This window comes from Macadamia integrifolia, chromosome 1, assembly GCF_013358625.1.
Source record: "Macadamia integrifolia cultivar HAES 741 chromosome 1, SCU_Mint_v3, whole genome shotgun sequence".
NCBI lineage: Eukaryota > Viridiplantae > Streptophyta > Magnoliopsida > Proteales > Proteaceae > Macadamia > Macadamia integrifolia.
This window is the reverse complement of record NC_056557.1, coordinates 28,883,223-28,899,845: the sequence shown is the minus strand read 5'-3', so window position 1 is coordinate 28,899,845 and position 16,623 is coordinate 28,883,223. Positions and strand designations below refer to the sequence as shown.

At 45.7% G+C, this 16,623-nt stretch overlaps 1 protein-coding gene across 2 annotated transcripts; it reads left to right on the top strand.

Annotated features, from left to right (window-relative positions):
* The first annotated feature begins 8,882 nt into the window (after positions 1-8,882).
* On the top strand, positions 8,883-16,213 carry LOC122083200 (small nuclear ribonucleoprotein-associated protein B-like). 2 transcript variants are annotated; one of them, XM_042650924.1, is made up of 2 exons: positions 8,883-9,975; positions 15,916-16,213. In XM_042650924.1, exon 1 carries the CDS (start codon positions 9,138-9,140, stop codon positions 9,969-9,971), a length of 834 nt encoding a protein of 277 aa, XP_042506858.1. In that variant the 5' UTR covers positions 8,883-9,137; the 3' UTR covers positions 9,972-9,975; positions 15,916-16,213. The 2 variants fall into 2 exon arrangements, with proteins under 2 accessions (XP_042506858.1, XP_042506862.1); XM_042650928.1 differs by having other exon boundaries at positions 15,906-16,213.
* The last annotated feature ends 410 nt before the right edge of the window (positions 16,214-16,623 follow it).

The following is a 16,623-nucleotide window of genomic DNA, read 5'->3' as shown; positions in this document are numbered from 1 at the left end:
ATATTTACACAAAAAGAATAACAATTCACTATCAAGTAAACAAAAAGGGGTCATAAAAAGAATCAAAAAGTAAAACCCTATACGGCATCAATACTGCGGTCCCGCAGCACAGTCCTCGCACGTGCAATCTGTGCCGTGCTCATACTCCTCGGGGATCCACCAATCCTCATCGAGAAACTCAACTGTGGGGCCCGACCCTTGATCTTCAGGCTGGTGACCTGTAAAATCATCTAAAAGAGGTGCATACATGGGATGAGCTCAGTAGCTCAATAAGTGAAAAGAAAGACCACACAACAATCCACACAACAATCACATCCATAAGCACTATTTACCATGCAATTCATTTTAAATCTCATCCACCTAACCAACATTACTAAGTCTTTGGTTTGGTGCTACTACAACCACAGTGTGTGTATGTTCCGGGTATGAGCCGCGAACTCCATCCCGCGATACGCCCATAGGGTTATCGGAGAAGGCCCATCGTGAGTACTTAGAAAAGTAAAGCATGACGACTATTGGCTCTCAATATAAAAGTAAATGACAAAAAGTAAAGGTGCTGACTCCAGCAATTTAAAAACAGTACGATTGACCCTCTTGAATATACCACTAAGGTTGCCGACTGTCCTAATGATCAGCCGGGCGTATGTCTAACCGCCACAGTGATCCTACACCTGCGACCACTGCTTCTTCCCAAGTGATAACCCAACACCTCAACCTCTATTGGGAAGGGTCGTAGCAAGGAAAGATGATGACCCTAAACCATATGCTCCTATATGACATAGTACGATTGTATAGTGCCACCGTGTCCCATTCCATGGGCCATCAATGCACTCGTTTCCAAGCCGACTACGGTATCTAGTCTAATAATGCATCATGCATAGTGATCCCATCATTCATCACATAAACACATCAATCATTTAGCATTGAGAAAGTAAAACATAACACACATGTCATAATCATATGAGGATGACTAAGCTACACATAATTTACATGATGACATGGATAGTCTAGATACAATTGAATGATGCCAACAAGCTTTAAAATAAATTCAAACGTCCTCTCCCCACTTACTTGTCATGTACAAAGACTCACGCCTGGTACGGGTGAGATCCGGCGCGAGAAACGTAAATTTTGGTGAACCTATCATAAGTGAATGGGGTTAGCATTTCACCACTTTGGGGTCAAAACTAACAAGATTTGATGACAAAATCATGTTTAGAATCATAAAAGAAGATTGCACGTCCGTTTTAGGTCCATTCAGACACAAATCACATTGGGGGCCTCTCGGGTGAGTCGGACAACCCACCTGTCATGGCCCACCGGTCTTCTCAGGTGGGTGGGTTGGCCTGTCGGTCGGCCTGTCGATCTCAACTCACCGGTGGGGACCGAGGGTAGGTCCTCTCAGGCAGGCAGGTCGGCCCGTCGGTCGACCCACCGGTGGAGACCGAGGGCCTGCCCTCTTAGGCAGGTGCCCTCAGGCGGGCCGTTCGGCCCACTGGTCTCAGCCCACCTGAGAGGGCAGAAAGATGCCTTTTTCCTCAAAACTTTTCTCAATCTTTGGGGAATCAAATGGGGTTTTTCCAATCACATTTTTCATACATTCAAGGTCTTATAAGATGATTCTAACCTAGATCTAAGTTAGATTTAAGGATTGGAAAGCCATCTTACCTTCTTTGCTCAAGAACTCTTTCAAAACCCCAAAAATCACTTCTTAGCTCAAGAAATCACCAATGCTTCTCCAATCTTATAAACACTTCTTCAAATCCTTCAAAATCAACACATAGACCATCTGCTAAACCTTAGATTCATCATCTCAAGGGGAATTTACAAGACCTCAAAGAACTCTACCCAAATCAAGGGTTTTACTTGGGTTTAGTGAAAGTTTAAGAAACATAGCCTTTGCTCACCTCCAATCATAGATCTCGTGTTGGGGATCACTCTTCCGGCGTCGGAATGGGAAGATCAAACCTTGGCGCCGCTTAAATCCTTTCCTTCCTCCTCTTCCTTCCCCTTTCTTCTTCTCCGTTCTCTTTTCTCCCTTCTTTTCTCTTTCCTCTTTACTCTTCTCACCAACCCCTTAATGTAATAAATGAGAAAATGAAAAACACAATAATGTTATTTATACTTTTTAAAACCACTAGTAACCACATGGGTGGGTCACTCAGGTGGGCGGATGCGCCCGCCTGTGACCGTCCACCTGAGAGCCGAAAATTTGCCAACAAGTGGGATTTTGATGGAATTCGACTCTCGGCGTGTGTCTCACTCTCGACACAAGGTATATTCTACGCATGCACTTTAGGATACGGCTACATACCGGCATTACCCGTACATGGCCTTATGATACGTGCATGTGCACGTCTTGGGTACACCCGTCTCCTCTGGCACTGACTCGGACTTGTCTGACCAACCTGTGTTCAAAGTCACCCTTGCCATCATGATCCATAAGGAACCCGCCTTAACCCCCTCTGGTTCGGGTCCTGCATGGTTAAACCGGGTCAACCGTGTAATTAGACCAAGGTTAAAAAGTAGGGCATCATAGATGGTGCTTCCAACAGCGCGAGAAGCGGCGTAGGGATCATATTGGTCAACCCCGGAGGTTTCAAGATCGAGTACACCCTATGATTCAACTTCGATGCCTCTAACAATGAAGCAGAGTACGAAGCATTAATAGTCGAAATTAATCTGGCGCGGGCTTTGATGGTACAGGAGCTGGTGGTGCATAGTGATTCACAGCTCGTGGTACGACAGGTGAATGGAGACTACGAAGCCAAAGAACAAAGGATGGCTGAGTACTTGAAGACAGTGCGAGAAAGAATGACAGCCTTCAAGGAATTCGAGGTAAGGCAGGTGCCACGAGAAGAGAATGCTAGTGCAGACACACTGTCGCAGTTGGCCACCTTCGACTTCACAGACCTTGGACGATCGGTGTATTTTGAAGTGCTACCATAGCCAAGTACCGAAAGACCCCAAGAGGTATTACCCGTAGGTGAATACGGCCATAGTTGGATGGATGCCATAACCGAATACTTGAAGGAAGGAACACTCCCCGAGAATAGGGACGAGGCAAGGAAGGTACAAATGAGGTCAACATGCTTCCTTTTGAAGGACGAGACGCTGTACAAAATAGGGTTCACCGTGCTGTACCTCAAGTGTCTGAACCCCACCGATGGTGAGTACGCACTCCGAGAAGTGCATGAAGGGATATGCGGCCAACAACTGGGAGCCCAGGCCTTAGCACATAAAGTACTAAGGCAGGGCCTGTTCTGGCCTATAATGAGGAAGGATATGGAATCATTAGTTAGGAAGTACGTCAAGTGTCAGATGTTTGCCCCTGTCCCCAGGCAGTACTTAACCGAGCTCTCATCCCTATCAAGCCCAATACCATTCGCCATGTGGGGAATGGACATCCTGGGCCCATTCCCCCTGCCCACGAGACAAAGGAAGTTTGCAGTGGTGGCGGTAGAATACTTCACAAAATGGGTAGAGGCCAAAGCACTGGCGACGATATCCGAAAAGAATGTAAGGAACTTCTTCCAGAGGGCGGTAGCCTATCGATTTGGAATCCCTCAGGTGGTGGTAACGGATAATGGAACTCAGTTCGCCAACCCGACTTTTGACTTGTTTTGTGATGCCCTCGGCATTGACCACAGGAAAACATCTATCAGTTATCCATCGACCAACGGGCTGACAGAGGTAACCAACCATACCTTGCTCCAAGGAATAAAGAAGAGACTGGATGATGCCAAAGGGTTATGGGTAGATGAGTTGCACAATAACCTCTGGGCTTACCGCACAACTGAGAGATCGACCACCGAAGAAACACCCTTCATTTTAACTTACGGCACCGAAGCTGTACTTCCAGTGGAGGTAGGCTCTGTAACCCACTGGATTCAGTACTACAATAAAGAAGAAAACGATAAAGGACTCCGAGAGAATTTAGACCTCTTGACTGAAGTCAGGGACACCTCACATGAAAGGATCGCCGCCTACCAACAGAGGGTTGCGAGGCACTACAACTCCAAAGTTTGAAAGAACGATTTCAGAATGGGTGACCTCGTCCTCAGAAGGGCAGAAGTATTAGACCCGAGGCATCGAGGAAAGCTAGCTGGAAATTGGGAAGGTCCTTACAGAGTCTCAAGGGTAATACGACCAGGGTCCTATCACCTAGAGACTACGGGGGGAGAAAAGGTACCCCGATCGTGGAACTCGAAGAACTTAAAAAAATTCTACCAGTAGTGAAGTAGAAAATTCTACCAGTAGTAAAGTAGTATGCACACACATTTTGTAATTTTTTGTTCCTAAGCACTTTCAAGTTGTAACTCCTCATCCTAAGCTCTCTGGAGGATTTTATTTATGAAAAATATGTAAGCTGGTTTACGACAATTGATAAGAATTCTCCTGTTTGGTGGCTTTAGCTTTGCCGAAGGGATACAGTCAAAGGATTACCTCGGTTGTTGATGAAGGCAGAGCCGAAGGGATACAGCCGAAGGTCCTCACATATGTGATGACGGCCGAGGGAACTACCCTCGGATGGATGTTCGGCCCAGGACCAGAGGTTAAAAGACCCCTCGGCTGGAGCTGAGGGGGAACACAACACTTGGTGAAAATCCTACTTGTTCAGGATCCCTTAAAGTCCACGGCCCTCGGACTTGGGAAACCTCTCGGATAAGCCAATGGAGCAGAACCAAGCCTCGTAGTAGAGTAGAGGTGTATTAATCCTTGGGCTGCCAACAAGGGGTTTCGGCCTTCTTGCACCTACCTACGGGGTAAAGATCCCTTATCAGAAAGAAAACGCAAAAAAACAAAAGGCTAAGGTATCCGAAGAAACAGAAGCATTCATTCATTGAAAAGGCCCGAAGGTCGAGATTACATGAAAAGGCCCGAAGGATCATATCACAAAAAAGGAGAGAGAGCCCGAAGGCTGAGGTAAGACATAGGGTGGCTTCATGGGGCATCCATCGAGTTCACGGTCTCGTCCTCAGCATGGTGGAGGGTCTCCCGATCGGAGCCATCGTGACTAGGAGTCAAAGGCACCTCACGTTGCAGCTGAACCTCACCTTCCTCCCTACAGCCTTCGCCGTCGGCGTCGACAACCTCGGTGGCTGTTGGGGCTACCTCAACACACTCCTCTTCAAAGATGAGCCCGCTATCCTCGAAAGAGATCTCTGGGTATGCTCGAGGACCTAGTCTCGGACCTCAGTAAAACCCATTGTGAACCCAGGGGCGATGGTGTGCTTGATCTCCTCCTGAAAGCCCTCAGAGGCCCTATACTTCTCGTCCCCTCGGGCCTCGGCCTCCTGAACCCTTGTCGTTATCTGCGCCTTCAGCTCCACAAGCTTCCGATCGCATTCCTGGTGAGTACGAAGAAGGTCCGCTTCCAGGTGCTCCACCTTCTCGAGGAGAACCGAACGCTCATTCTCCAGGGCTGACTTCTCTCGTTCGGAAGCCTTGAGGTCTCAGGCCATGGCTTCGGCCCGGATCGCCAGCTGACCCACATGGTTTTGGGTCTGCATAAGACACCGATGGTCAAAATGTTGCAATGATAATAAATTAAGGTTTGGAGGACCGAAGCTTACCCCTGCCATGAAGATACAGGTGCTAGTTATCATGGTCGCGATGCCTTGTCGTTGTGCTTCGACAGCATCTTAGGGGAGACTGCCCTTCAGTACCAGCTCACAAGCGACACGCCCTACGGACAAAGTGTCATCTTCTTTGACCGACCACCGAGGGACGAAGCCAACCTCGACCCTCACATTCCCAACCCTCAGGCTTCTGAAGTCTACCACGGAGGAAGAGTCTCGGGCAGACAAGCTACGGCCCAGAGCAGCGAGGGCCTGGACCGCTTCGGTACTGGGTCCTTCAGCCCTGGACCTTTTCTTCGGTGGGGGAGCTTTGGAGGAGGGGGGCCCCTTCTTCTTCTCTTTCCTCTTCAACCTCTGCTGCTGCTGCGCATCTCGCGCCTTGGCCTCCCTTATCTGGACTTACCTCTCCGTAGCTGCAGCCCTAGCCTTGGCCCTGGAGATTTGCACTGCATGAAGACGAAGGGAGTTAGTATGAAATACAAATACCCGAGGTAAGTAAACTTGGGCTGGCCTAAGACTCACCCGGGCTAAGCCTGAATCTGAACAAAATGGCGTCTAACTTAAGGCTGTCGGACTCAACTGGAGGGCAAGTGTCTTGATGCCTCGCCATCGCCATCGACTCCGTGTCTGTCCCAAAAAGGGTAGGGGAGGAGTTCACCATCCTCAGATAGGGGATATCCCAGACGGTGTTGAAGGGCACCCCCTCAGACGACCTCGTGAAGAAGAATTTCTCCTTCCACTCGTGGATCGACATTGGGTAACTGTTCAGCAACCGAAGGTCTTTCCGAGGGCTGAAGTAGTACCAGCCCGAAAGCCCCTTACTGGCCTGAAGGAGGAAGCAGTTGACGAAGAGAGGGAGGGAGAGAGGCCTCTGGTGCCTAGAGAAAAGGACGACGAAGCTGAGCATCTGCTGCCATCCGTTCTTCGTCACCTGGGTCAGACAAATCCCATAGTGCCGAAACACCCGGGTGAAGAAAGGATGGAGGGGAAGTTGAAGGCCGGCCTTAAACGCCTCCTTATATAAGCACAGCTCTTCGGAGTTCCGATAGCTGGCTTGGTCGGTCGGTTTCGGTAGCCGGAGCTCAAAAGTGTCCGAGATACTAAAGGAGGCCTTTAGCTCCCCCAGCTCTAGCTCATCCATGGTGGAAACGATGTGGAGAGCCTCCACCTCAAGGGGGTCCTGGGTCTGGGCTTGGGATTCAAGCACCCTCTCCCTAAATCCCTCACCGTTTAAGCCACCCTCGGACCCAGACGGCGAGGCCATGAACGATGAGTCACGAGCAGAGGGCGAATCAGGGAAGAGTTCGAGGACATCCCTCAGACCCCCTAGACTCCGATACCTACGGTTAGACATGGTCCTCTCGGAGGACGAGGGACTATACCCAGACGAACAAGACATCGTGCTTACTTTTGGTGAAGACGAAGTGCTAAAGGAAAAGGAAGCTGAGAAAAGGAAGCTGAGACCGAGGGGAAGCTCTCCGAAAGTAACACCTAGACCGAAGGAAGGCTCTCCGAGGGAAAAACAAAAGTGACCCACAAATGGACCCCCACACTTTATAAATGGAAGAAAAACGATATGACTGCCGGAGCATTAATGGTGTCGTCACGTCACCAATTACCACCCCTCAAGATTTATGCCAGGGCGAACCTAACCGAAGGTCCTTACCTCGGTTGGTGGCTCAGGCAATGGCCGAGTGGACCTGATCGAAGGCCCTTACCTCGGTTGGGGGCTCAGGCAAAGGCTGAGTGGACCTGACCGAAGGTCCTTACCTCGGTTGGGAGCTCAGGAAAAGGCCGAGCGGACCTGACTGAAGGTCCTTACCTCGGTTGGGGGCTCAGGTAAAGGCCGAGCGGACCTGACCGAAGGTCCTTACCTCGGTTGGGAGCTCAGGCAAAGGCACCTGATCGAAGGCCCTTACCTCGGTTAAGGGATCAGGGAAAGGCCGAGCGGACTTGACCGAAGATCCTTACCTCGGTTGGGAGCTCAGGCAAAGGCCGAACAGACCTGACCGAAGGTCCTTACCTCGGTTGGGGGCTCAGGCAAAGTCCGAGTGGACCTGACCGAAGGTCCTTACCTTGGTTGGGATCTCAGGCAATGGCCGAGCTGACCTGACTGAAGGTCCTTACCTCGGTTGGGAGCTTAGGCCAAGACTGAGCAGACCTAATTGAAGGTCTTTACCTCGATTGGGAGCTCAGGCAAAGTCCGAGCGGACCTGACCGAAGGTATTTACCTCGGTTGGGAGCTCAGGCAAAGTCCGAGCAGACCTGATCGAAGGTCCTTACCTTGGTTGGGAGCTCAGGCAAAGGCTGAGGGGACCTGACCGAAGGTCTTCACCTCAGGCTAGGTACTCAGGCAGAGGCCGAGCGGACCTGACCGAAGGTCTTTACCTCGATTGGGGGCTCAGGCCAAGGCTGAGCAGATATGACCGTGGGTCCTTACCTTGGTTGGGGGCTCAGGTCAGGCCCGAGCATACCTGACCGAAGGTCCCGGTCGCAAGCAAAACTAAAGCCGAAGCAGAAGGAATAAGGCTTAAGGGACGCATGAATGAGAGAAAATGACGAAAAACTTGATTACTCCCACAGGAAGAGCCTCCTGATGGGAGTAAGGGGGCTATTGATACGGTCAAATTGATTGCCCAGTAGGGTAAGAACACATGGTATCTAAGGAAAGGACACGTGCTGCCCACCTGATAGAGGCTGCAAGGATTTTGACCTCGCCAACCGCGTGAAGAGAATATTCCCCACGAAGGGGATAGGACGTATCTGGGTAGGACTCGAAAAGGAAAGGAGGTGGACCCGAAGAAGACTCCTCCAAGAAAAAGAGAAACCCTAAACCTTAAGGACTATAAGAGAGAGCTCGAGAGGAGGAAGAAAGGTAAGCATAAAAGACCCACACCATTACCCTTGTGAAAAACCGTGCGGTCGATCTCTAACTTGGGTATCGGAGGACTAATTCCAGATAAACCTCCGGGCCTCTGCCTTCTGTGCTTGTGCAGGATTAGCTCATACGGATTTTTGATACTAACAAATAGATTTTACTTAAACATGATATGCAAGTAGTTCTATAGAGCATGCAGCTGTCAGGTTTGTGGTCTAAGAATCAACTCTGTCACACGCCTCCCCCCCCCCCCCTCTCTTGTGTGTGAGAGTAAAGTCCCTTTAGACAGTTATATAGGATGTAAAAAAAAAAAAAAGTGGAGCAGGTGGGCTTACCTCACTAAATTGGGGAGGGAGAGAGAGAGAGAGATGGAAGGGACCCGACAGTCCGACCCGAAAATGATTGGTATAGTTACACTTATTTTCAAAGAATTGGGTTCGGGGGATTAGGGCAGTACTCGGCGCCTCGCAGTAGGGCTTGCTCCTCCCACCTAAAACCCTCACTAAAATCTCCAACTCAGAAACCCTATTTCTCCGATCAACTTGTCTGTTTGCGTCTTCATTTCGACCTCAGAGATACCCTAAGTCCTCCATCAATACCCTAATACTCTCCCATCCCAAGCTACCTTACTTTTCTATAGAGCACAGTAGTAGAGGAACCAACACAACTAAGCAACAATGTCGATGTCGAAGAGTTCAAAGATGCTCCAATACATCAACTACAGGATGCGCGTGACGATCCAAGACGGCCGTCAGCTGATCGGTAAGTTCATGGCTTTTGATCGACACATGAATCTCGTCCTTGGCGATTGTGAGGAGTTCCGAAAACTTCCACCTACGAAAGGAAAGAAGAACGAAGAACGTGAAGGAAGGCGAACCCTAGGGCTTGTTCTTCTCCGAGGAGAAGAGGTTGTGTCCATGACCGTCGAAGGTCCTCCTCCTCCCGAAGAATCGAGAGCTAAAGCAGTTGGAGCTGCTGCAATGGCTGGTCCCGGACTTGGGCGTGCTGCGGGCCGTGGAATCCCGACGGCGCCGCTTGTGCAGGCTCAACCTGGGCTTGCTGGTCCTGTTCGTGGTGTTGGTGGGCCGGCTCCGAACATGATGCAGCCTCAGATTTCACGGCCTCCCATGCCGCAGCTGTCGGCACCTCCCATTTCGTATCCACAGGGTCCGATGATTCGTCCGCCAGGGCAGGTTCCTGGGTACCCTGGGCAGCCCCCACCGCCAATGGGCAGAGGCCCGCCACCGGGACCGTCTCAGTTCCCTCCAAGGCCTGGTTCAGGGCCGCCATTCCAAGTGCCACCACCTCAGTTTGGGCAGCGACCGATGATGCCTCCTCCTCAAATGATGAGGGGACCACCGCCCCCACCTCGGCCGGGTATGCCACCACCACCTCGGTCTGGAATGCCACCTCCACCTGGTGGTGCAATTCCAGTTTTCGGCCCTCCGCGTCCGGGTATGCCACCACCGCCAAACCTTCAGCAACAACAGCAGAATCAGCAGCAGCAATGATCAGGTATGTGCTTATGCCTACTCATTGGGAGAAATATTGTTGGATAAAATTTATATTGGCTGTTTTCTATTTGTATGTTATATATTGGATATATCCCTCTACCTTATCTCAGTAGCACATAGAGTTCCGCAACAAAATCATTTCTCTTACCTTATCCCTAAAGAAGACCATGTCATGCTATGTCTGAAGAAACGTTCAAAGTTCATCACAGTAGCTTGATAGCTCTTAACATCAATATACTCTAGGTACTCCAGCCTAGGATATAGATCACCAGCCAAGAAGTCCCCAGCACCTTGTTCCACCAAGATATGTACGTGACTTGGCCAAAAATACCAAATCTAAGGGTATCCCTCCCCCCCTCTCTTATTCTTGAAACCACTGAAACTAACGAAATGGGTCAAAATTTAACCCATTTAGATTGAAACAGTGCTTGTTAAAGCACTGATTTGGTACGAAATGATTCTAAAATGCAAAACATAACTGAAATCTTGCTGAAACCACTGAAATTCTGACCTAATATTTGTATTACTAGTGAGTCAGACTGTATTTTGTTGCAACCTTTTTCAAAACTGAAATATTTTGCCAGATTTCAGTGGTTTCGATCAAAATATCGAACTATGAGATAACCTAGTTATGATACCACAACTCTTCTATTTTCATCACATTGTATAAAAAAACAGATTCTACTCCAACGTATGTGTTTTGCTTACCTTTTTTTTTTTTTTTTTGGGGGGGGGGGGGATTCCCCTAAAACCATTCACTCTTGTACGATAATCATTAGCAAACACAACAATCACTAGGGCTTTTTACGAGTGAGATGGGACTCCTACCCATTCTATTAAAAGAGTTGGAAAACAGTGACTTCGTATGGAAGAAGCCACTGTGATTGGGTAAATATCAACATTTTTTGGGGACAGATGTTTCTTCATATCATGCTTGTGGAATCTGACAAGGCAACAGCCTTATCTGACCTGTGGACGAAGCTCCAGCTACTGCTCTTTTCAGGATTTCAAAACCAGCTTCAGCTGGTCTCTTTTCCTCCTCCCATGCTACCTCTGGATTTTTCTCTCCAGCTATCTTTACTGCCACTGCCCTAGTCAATGCCTCCTCTGTTACTGTTTTCATCTTCTCAATCTCCTACGTTGCCTCTGACCTCTTTAGTGTTTTATGTATACTTGCCTTTGTGACTTCTTCCTGAACCATTGCTGCAGCTACCTTTTTTTCCCCCCCCCCCCCCCCCCCCCCCCCGTTGTGTGTGTATTTTAACTAGTAACAGCAAGATGGAACGAGCCTCCATAGGGGGGAAGCCACAACTAAATACATAAATTACAGAAATAAACATGTCCTTGTTAATGATTACTTCCCCATAAAATATCCCAGAGAAAAGAGGCCCTGCTTCGTCAAGTCATCGGCCACCTCATTAACTGCCTTTTTGAATAACAAACCAACCATAAATTAAGATGCTGCATGACTCTGATGGACCTCCAAGGCTCATCGAAAGGATGAGACATCCAAGCATTAATGTTCACCCAATCTCCTTCGACAATCACTCTGTAAAAGCCTGTTTGAAGGACAAGATCCAATCAATTCTTAATGACAGCAGCTCTGCATCAGCAGAAAAACGTTTCCCAATTTCTTTTGATACATATTTCCTTCCGTTGTTGAACATGAGTACAATATCAAATTTAATTAGCTGCACTCTCATCTTTTTTTCCTTTCGGCTAATTTGTTTTGATGTTTTAACTTTACGGCTTAACAATTTAAACTACTCTGTTGATATTGTGATATTTGCACCAAATCTCATTGTAGCTTGAGCTGCAGTTTGCTCTTTCCAAAATGTCTAATCTGATCAAAGGACCGTCACCTCAGCCGAATATGCTCCTTCTGTCTCTTCCAGTCCAATAGGTACTGTCTTTTCTGTTTTCTTACAATGTAATCTTCCCCCGGGGCCGGGGGGGGGGGCTTTGGCTTCTATCTTCAGTTCTTTGCCAATTTTCATGGTTTCTTGTTTGTCCTCTTTTTTTTTTTTTTTTTTTTCCTGGCATTTCTGGATTTTGATATGTGCTGAAGTGTAGAATTAGCTCATCTGGAGCTCCTTTGTATTTAAATTCTTCAGTGACTCCTGCTTCAAGCTCTGTTACTTTTCTGTAGCTTGACATGCATGTTTTGACCTATGTTTTGGTTTTCAGTTTCCTTCTCTTTCTTCACCATTTCCAGCTCCAGAAAGCTCCATGGGTGATTTCTTCTAATGCCACCTTTTTCAATTCCTTGCTTAGGTGTCTGATATTACAGTAGTTACGAAGTCCAGATCAGAAATGTAGATATTTTCCATCTCCTTTGGTAAGCACATGCTCAGGAGCTGTCTCAGCAAAGTTTTCCTTCAAGAGTCCCAGCAATCTTTAGCTTTCTTAAGTCCCAAGAAAACAAATGCAATCACGAAAATTCCCTCAAAAGAAAGCAAAATCATATACCGGTGATCCCCATGTTTTAGGAAGTAGAAACAGACCAAGAATAAACCTAAAACAACTGAATTCTTTGCTGGCCTGGTTCCAATTCTTTGGTCATTTATAGTTTTAGTATTTCAAATGTTCCTTGAGCTTGTTTTGCTCGTTCTGTCTGATGTAGATCAAGCTTGTGCAAGGAAGGGGTTGCTGGCCCCATCGAACCAAGTTCAATGTTGTACCAGCCAGCCCCCACCTTGGTCCCATCTAACCAGCCCAAAAGGAAAGTTGGAAACACTGTTCACATGAACATGACTCCTGCAGATTTTGTTCAATAAAGATCTTCTAGAAGCAGCTAGCTATCCCTTATTGTTGAAGAAAGAAGCTTCAAGAGAAGACCCTCCATTTGCCATTGAACTACACATATAGCCTAGGATTTAGTTTCCTATTTTACTGTGTCAAGTTTTTTTTTTTGGTCTTAACTTAAGTTTCCTATTTTGTTAGTCAAATAGTTCTTATTTGTAATTTAGTTTAGTTTCCTGTTTATTATTAGTTGTTAGTTTCTAATTTACTCTTACTTAGTTAGCAAGTTAGAAGTTAAGTTAGAAGGTTTTATTTCCAGCATTAGTTTCCTTTTTTTTTATTTTTTTGTGTCCAAGCAATGCAAGGCTATTTTAAAGCCCATCAATTATAATGAAAAGATAGATTTGAGTTGAAAACAAAAAAAAGATGGCTTATGCTGTTGTGCTGTGGGATGCAGTTGGATTAGATGCCTAAACCAGAGGGGTGAGATGCTTATTTACTAATTCTTCTTCCCCCTTCTCAACCCTTCAATCGATTTTTTTTACCTCTTTTATTTCCCCTGTGAGAGTGATTTGAGAGTGTTAATTACTTGTTTTGAATACCCAAAGATCAGCCTACTAATCAGTTTGAAGCACAGCCCAGAATCAAGGATTGAATTGAGCCTCCTACCCAAGTTTCCTTTTCTTGGTCGATCACTGGAACTCCCAGATCTGAAGTCAATTCTTCCAGCTCTGTTGAGGGTTTATTCTACTTCCAAAAAGGGACACTCGATCAAGACTTGAAGGCCTTGGAGGCCAGGTGTGTCTGCACCAATTTTCTCTCATTTGAGTCCTCGAAATCCTATTTTCTCCTATCTGTGATCATGATTAGTTTCGTACCTACTTGGTGTGTTCAAGCCAAATTTGGAGGGTAGTTTGTGGATCTTGTTGGCCACTTTCATACTAAACTTCAGGTCCATCTGACCTAAGGTTTGTTAGTTCCCAATTTTCCCCTATTTCAGCCCAAATTTCAGGTCTTGCGTGGGATTAGATCCTTTGTGATCTAGTCTTACATCACTGTCCCAGGTCAAGCTGTCCTGTGGTGAGAGAAAATAATTTGGCATTGATTTTAGTTATATGTTGTTTACTAAACAATAACCTGCATAAACTGGACGATTAATACGTATTGATCAGCAGAAAGCAAATTGATTCAAACCAGGCTGTTCTGCTAGTTCCGCCTAGTAGTGTGCGGGCGGAAATTTGGTTCAGTTTGGTGACTAATGATTTTTGAGTGAGGCTGAGATCAAACCCAACCCAATGCAGTTCAAAGTTGAGGCCCATTTTCTCATTGTCAAGCCTGAGTTGCGCCTTTTTAGTGTGGCTTTAAATTTTTACTCAAGGCAGACTAAGCATCTCTTGTAACATACTTGGCGAGCATACAAACAAGGCCATTTTCATTGTAGAGTAGTCTGTTCTTGTGGCGAGCTGCATTCCCACCTGTGGCGAGCTACCATACTCACCTTGCTTGCTTGTATGCGCCTATCTTTGCTTGAAACCTCTGACTCTTCCTGTGCCTTCAACCTATACTAGTGACCTATAGAGATCTAGCTACTAAAAGACGAGCGAATATCCCTGCTAGCAAAAAAGAGCCAATTTCCATCTCTTCAGCGCGAGTTGTTGGTCGGATCGTGGAACTCCCTCCATTATAAATGACTTTTTTCCAGGCATCTCTTAGGCTGTTCTGACTTATTTTCTAATGCAGCACTAAAATCCAATTTTTATTTAACCACTGGAAACCTAATTAGAAACCAAACAAAGTATAAGAAGTGCAAACCAAGGCTCCTAATCTTGGTTTTATCCTATTGTAAATTACAAAACTGCGATTTAACACAATTCTAAGTATGTTCCAACTTATATTCTAATGGAACACTAAAATCCAATTTTTATTTGACTACTAGAAACATAATTAGAAACCAAACAAAGTATAAGAAGTACAAACCAAGGCTGCTAATAACTTGAGAATTAGAAATGAATTCCCCCCGGAGCGAAAAAAAAAATTCTTATATCCTACTCTTGTAAATTACAGAACTACCGCTTTAAACCAAAATGATCTTGGAAGATATATTAGCTCCACATATACTGACCCAAGTTAAAAAATCCTGTAACCCAATGTACGACTAATCAAATCCCAACTACTGAAGCTGTATGGGTCTCAACTGGGAGGTGGGGGGTCAACAAACTGCTGAACCTTCACCATGGGGGCGAAAAGGGCATTACCCGGAGCTTCTTGCAATTTATCGAGGTTGCTGTTGTGCATAGAGCTAGGCCTTAAAACGGATTTCCGTTCAGTCATTCTAAAGTGGCGGTAGATTTCTTTAAGGCAATACCCAATGTTCATGGTTTGGCCATGCATTTGAGAAGTGCCATTTTACATTTGAGTAATGCCTGGGACTATGCGAGCTTTGAACAGGTTTGATGGGAGTTGAATCAGCCTGTGGATTACATTGCTTTTCTTCCATTTGGAGATGAGGAGCTCCTTACCTTACTGTCTTATTTTTTGCCTAACTTGTCAAATCTTGTACAAGAGGATGCTGACCGTCATATTTATCAAAGATTCATCTTAATATTGATGAAGTCTTCATCTTGACTAAAAAAAAAAAAAAAAAAAAAAAAAGACCTGCTGAAAGACTTGGAATAGTTTTATTATCAATATACCTCTCTTTAATTACTGGTTTGGTTGTAATAGCTATATAAACAACAATGACGTTGCTATGTGCTAGTATTTAGTTTACTGTACATTTGTTTTTTTGACGGTCTTTAAAGTTTCATCACATTGAAGTTATTGCAACTGAAAGTAGTTTACTACTGCATTAATTCAATTATTTATTTTTGTAGATGATTTATTAATTAAAAGAGACTAAGAACAATCTTAGTGCCAATGTAATGTTGTAGAAGTTGTGATGTACCTTGTACAAAAATTTTAACTGACTAAATTCTTTTCCTTCTATTAAATGAGGAATGTATGAATGGAATATATTATACATGTGAAACGGAGGATCGACGTTAATTATGCACTTCTTTGTCCTGTTTTTCCTAATTTTGTTCAGATGGTTTCTTGACAGTAATGTTGATTAGCTAAATTGATCTAATGTGATTTCTTCCTGTGTTTCATTTTGGTCAGTTGGTCATATTGGTTGTTTAACTTGTCCAGGGTTTTCCAGTTTAGTGTAGCTGAGGTCGCTTGTCGGGAAGTTTCTACTGGCTGCCAAATTCTATGCGCTGAAGGCTAAAACGAATCAATGTGAAGATCACTCCTTTTTTCAGGTTTTGGAAGTTACTAGTGTTTTATCGGGGGGATGTTTTCATTACCATCAGGATCCTTGATGTATGTAATTTTGGAAGAGATTGTTTTAGACAATTTTAGACTACAACCTCCTCCCTTTTTCATAGCAAATAGTTAACTGGCATGTGTTAATTTTCAAACGAAATGGAATTTGACATGGTTTGTCATTGATGCAAGGACAGGTTTGGGAAACCTAGAACAGGTCTTTACTATTCCGGTGCCTTTTTTTTTTGTTAATTGATGAATCTCCAGTGTTTAAGGCTATAATTTAAGATAAAGCTGGGAATGGGACTAGTAGAAAAGGGAATGTGGGAGAGGGTAAGGGAGAGGGTGGTAGCCCATAAGAGAAGAATTAGGGAAGAGGAGGGGGGCTTGGCTTCATACCAATTTGGATTCACTCCAAGGGTGGTAGGGAATCACCCATGCTGTTCTGAGCAGAGAGATTAGGGGAAAATAAAAGTAGAAGATGAAAAAGGGAGTATGGAGAATAGAAATCAAGAAAAAGAGAGGTTGAGAGTGAAAGAAACTCACACCATTAGAGGGGAGAAGTTCTTATTTTCATTCATTATTATACTATTGATTGCCC

Coding starts and splice junctions, on each gene's coding strand:
- LOC122083200 (XM_042650924.1), top strand. CDS start 9,138: ATGTCGATGTCGAAGAGTTCAAAGATGCTCCAATACATCAACTACAGG.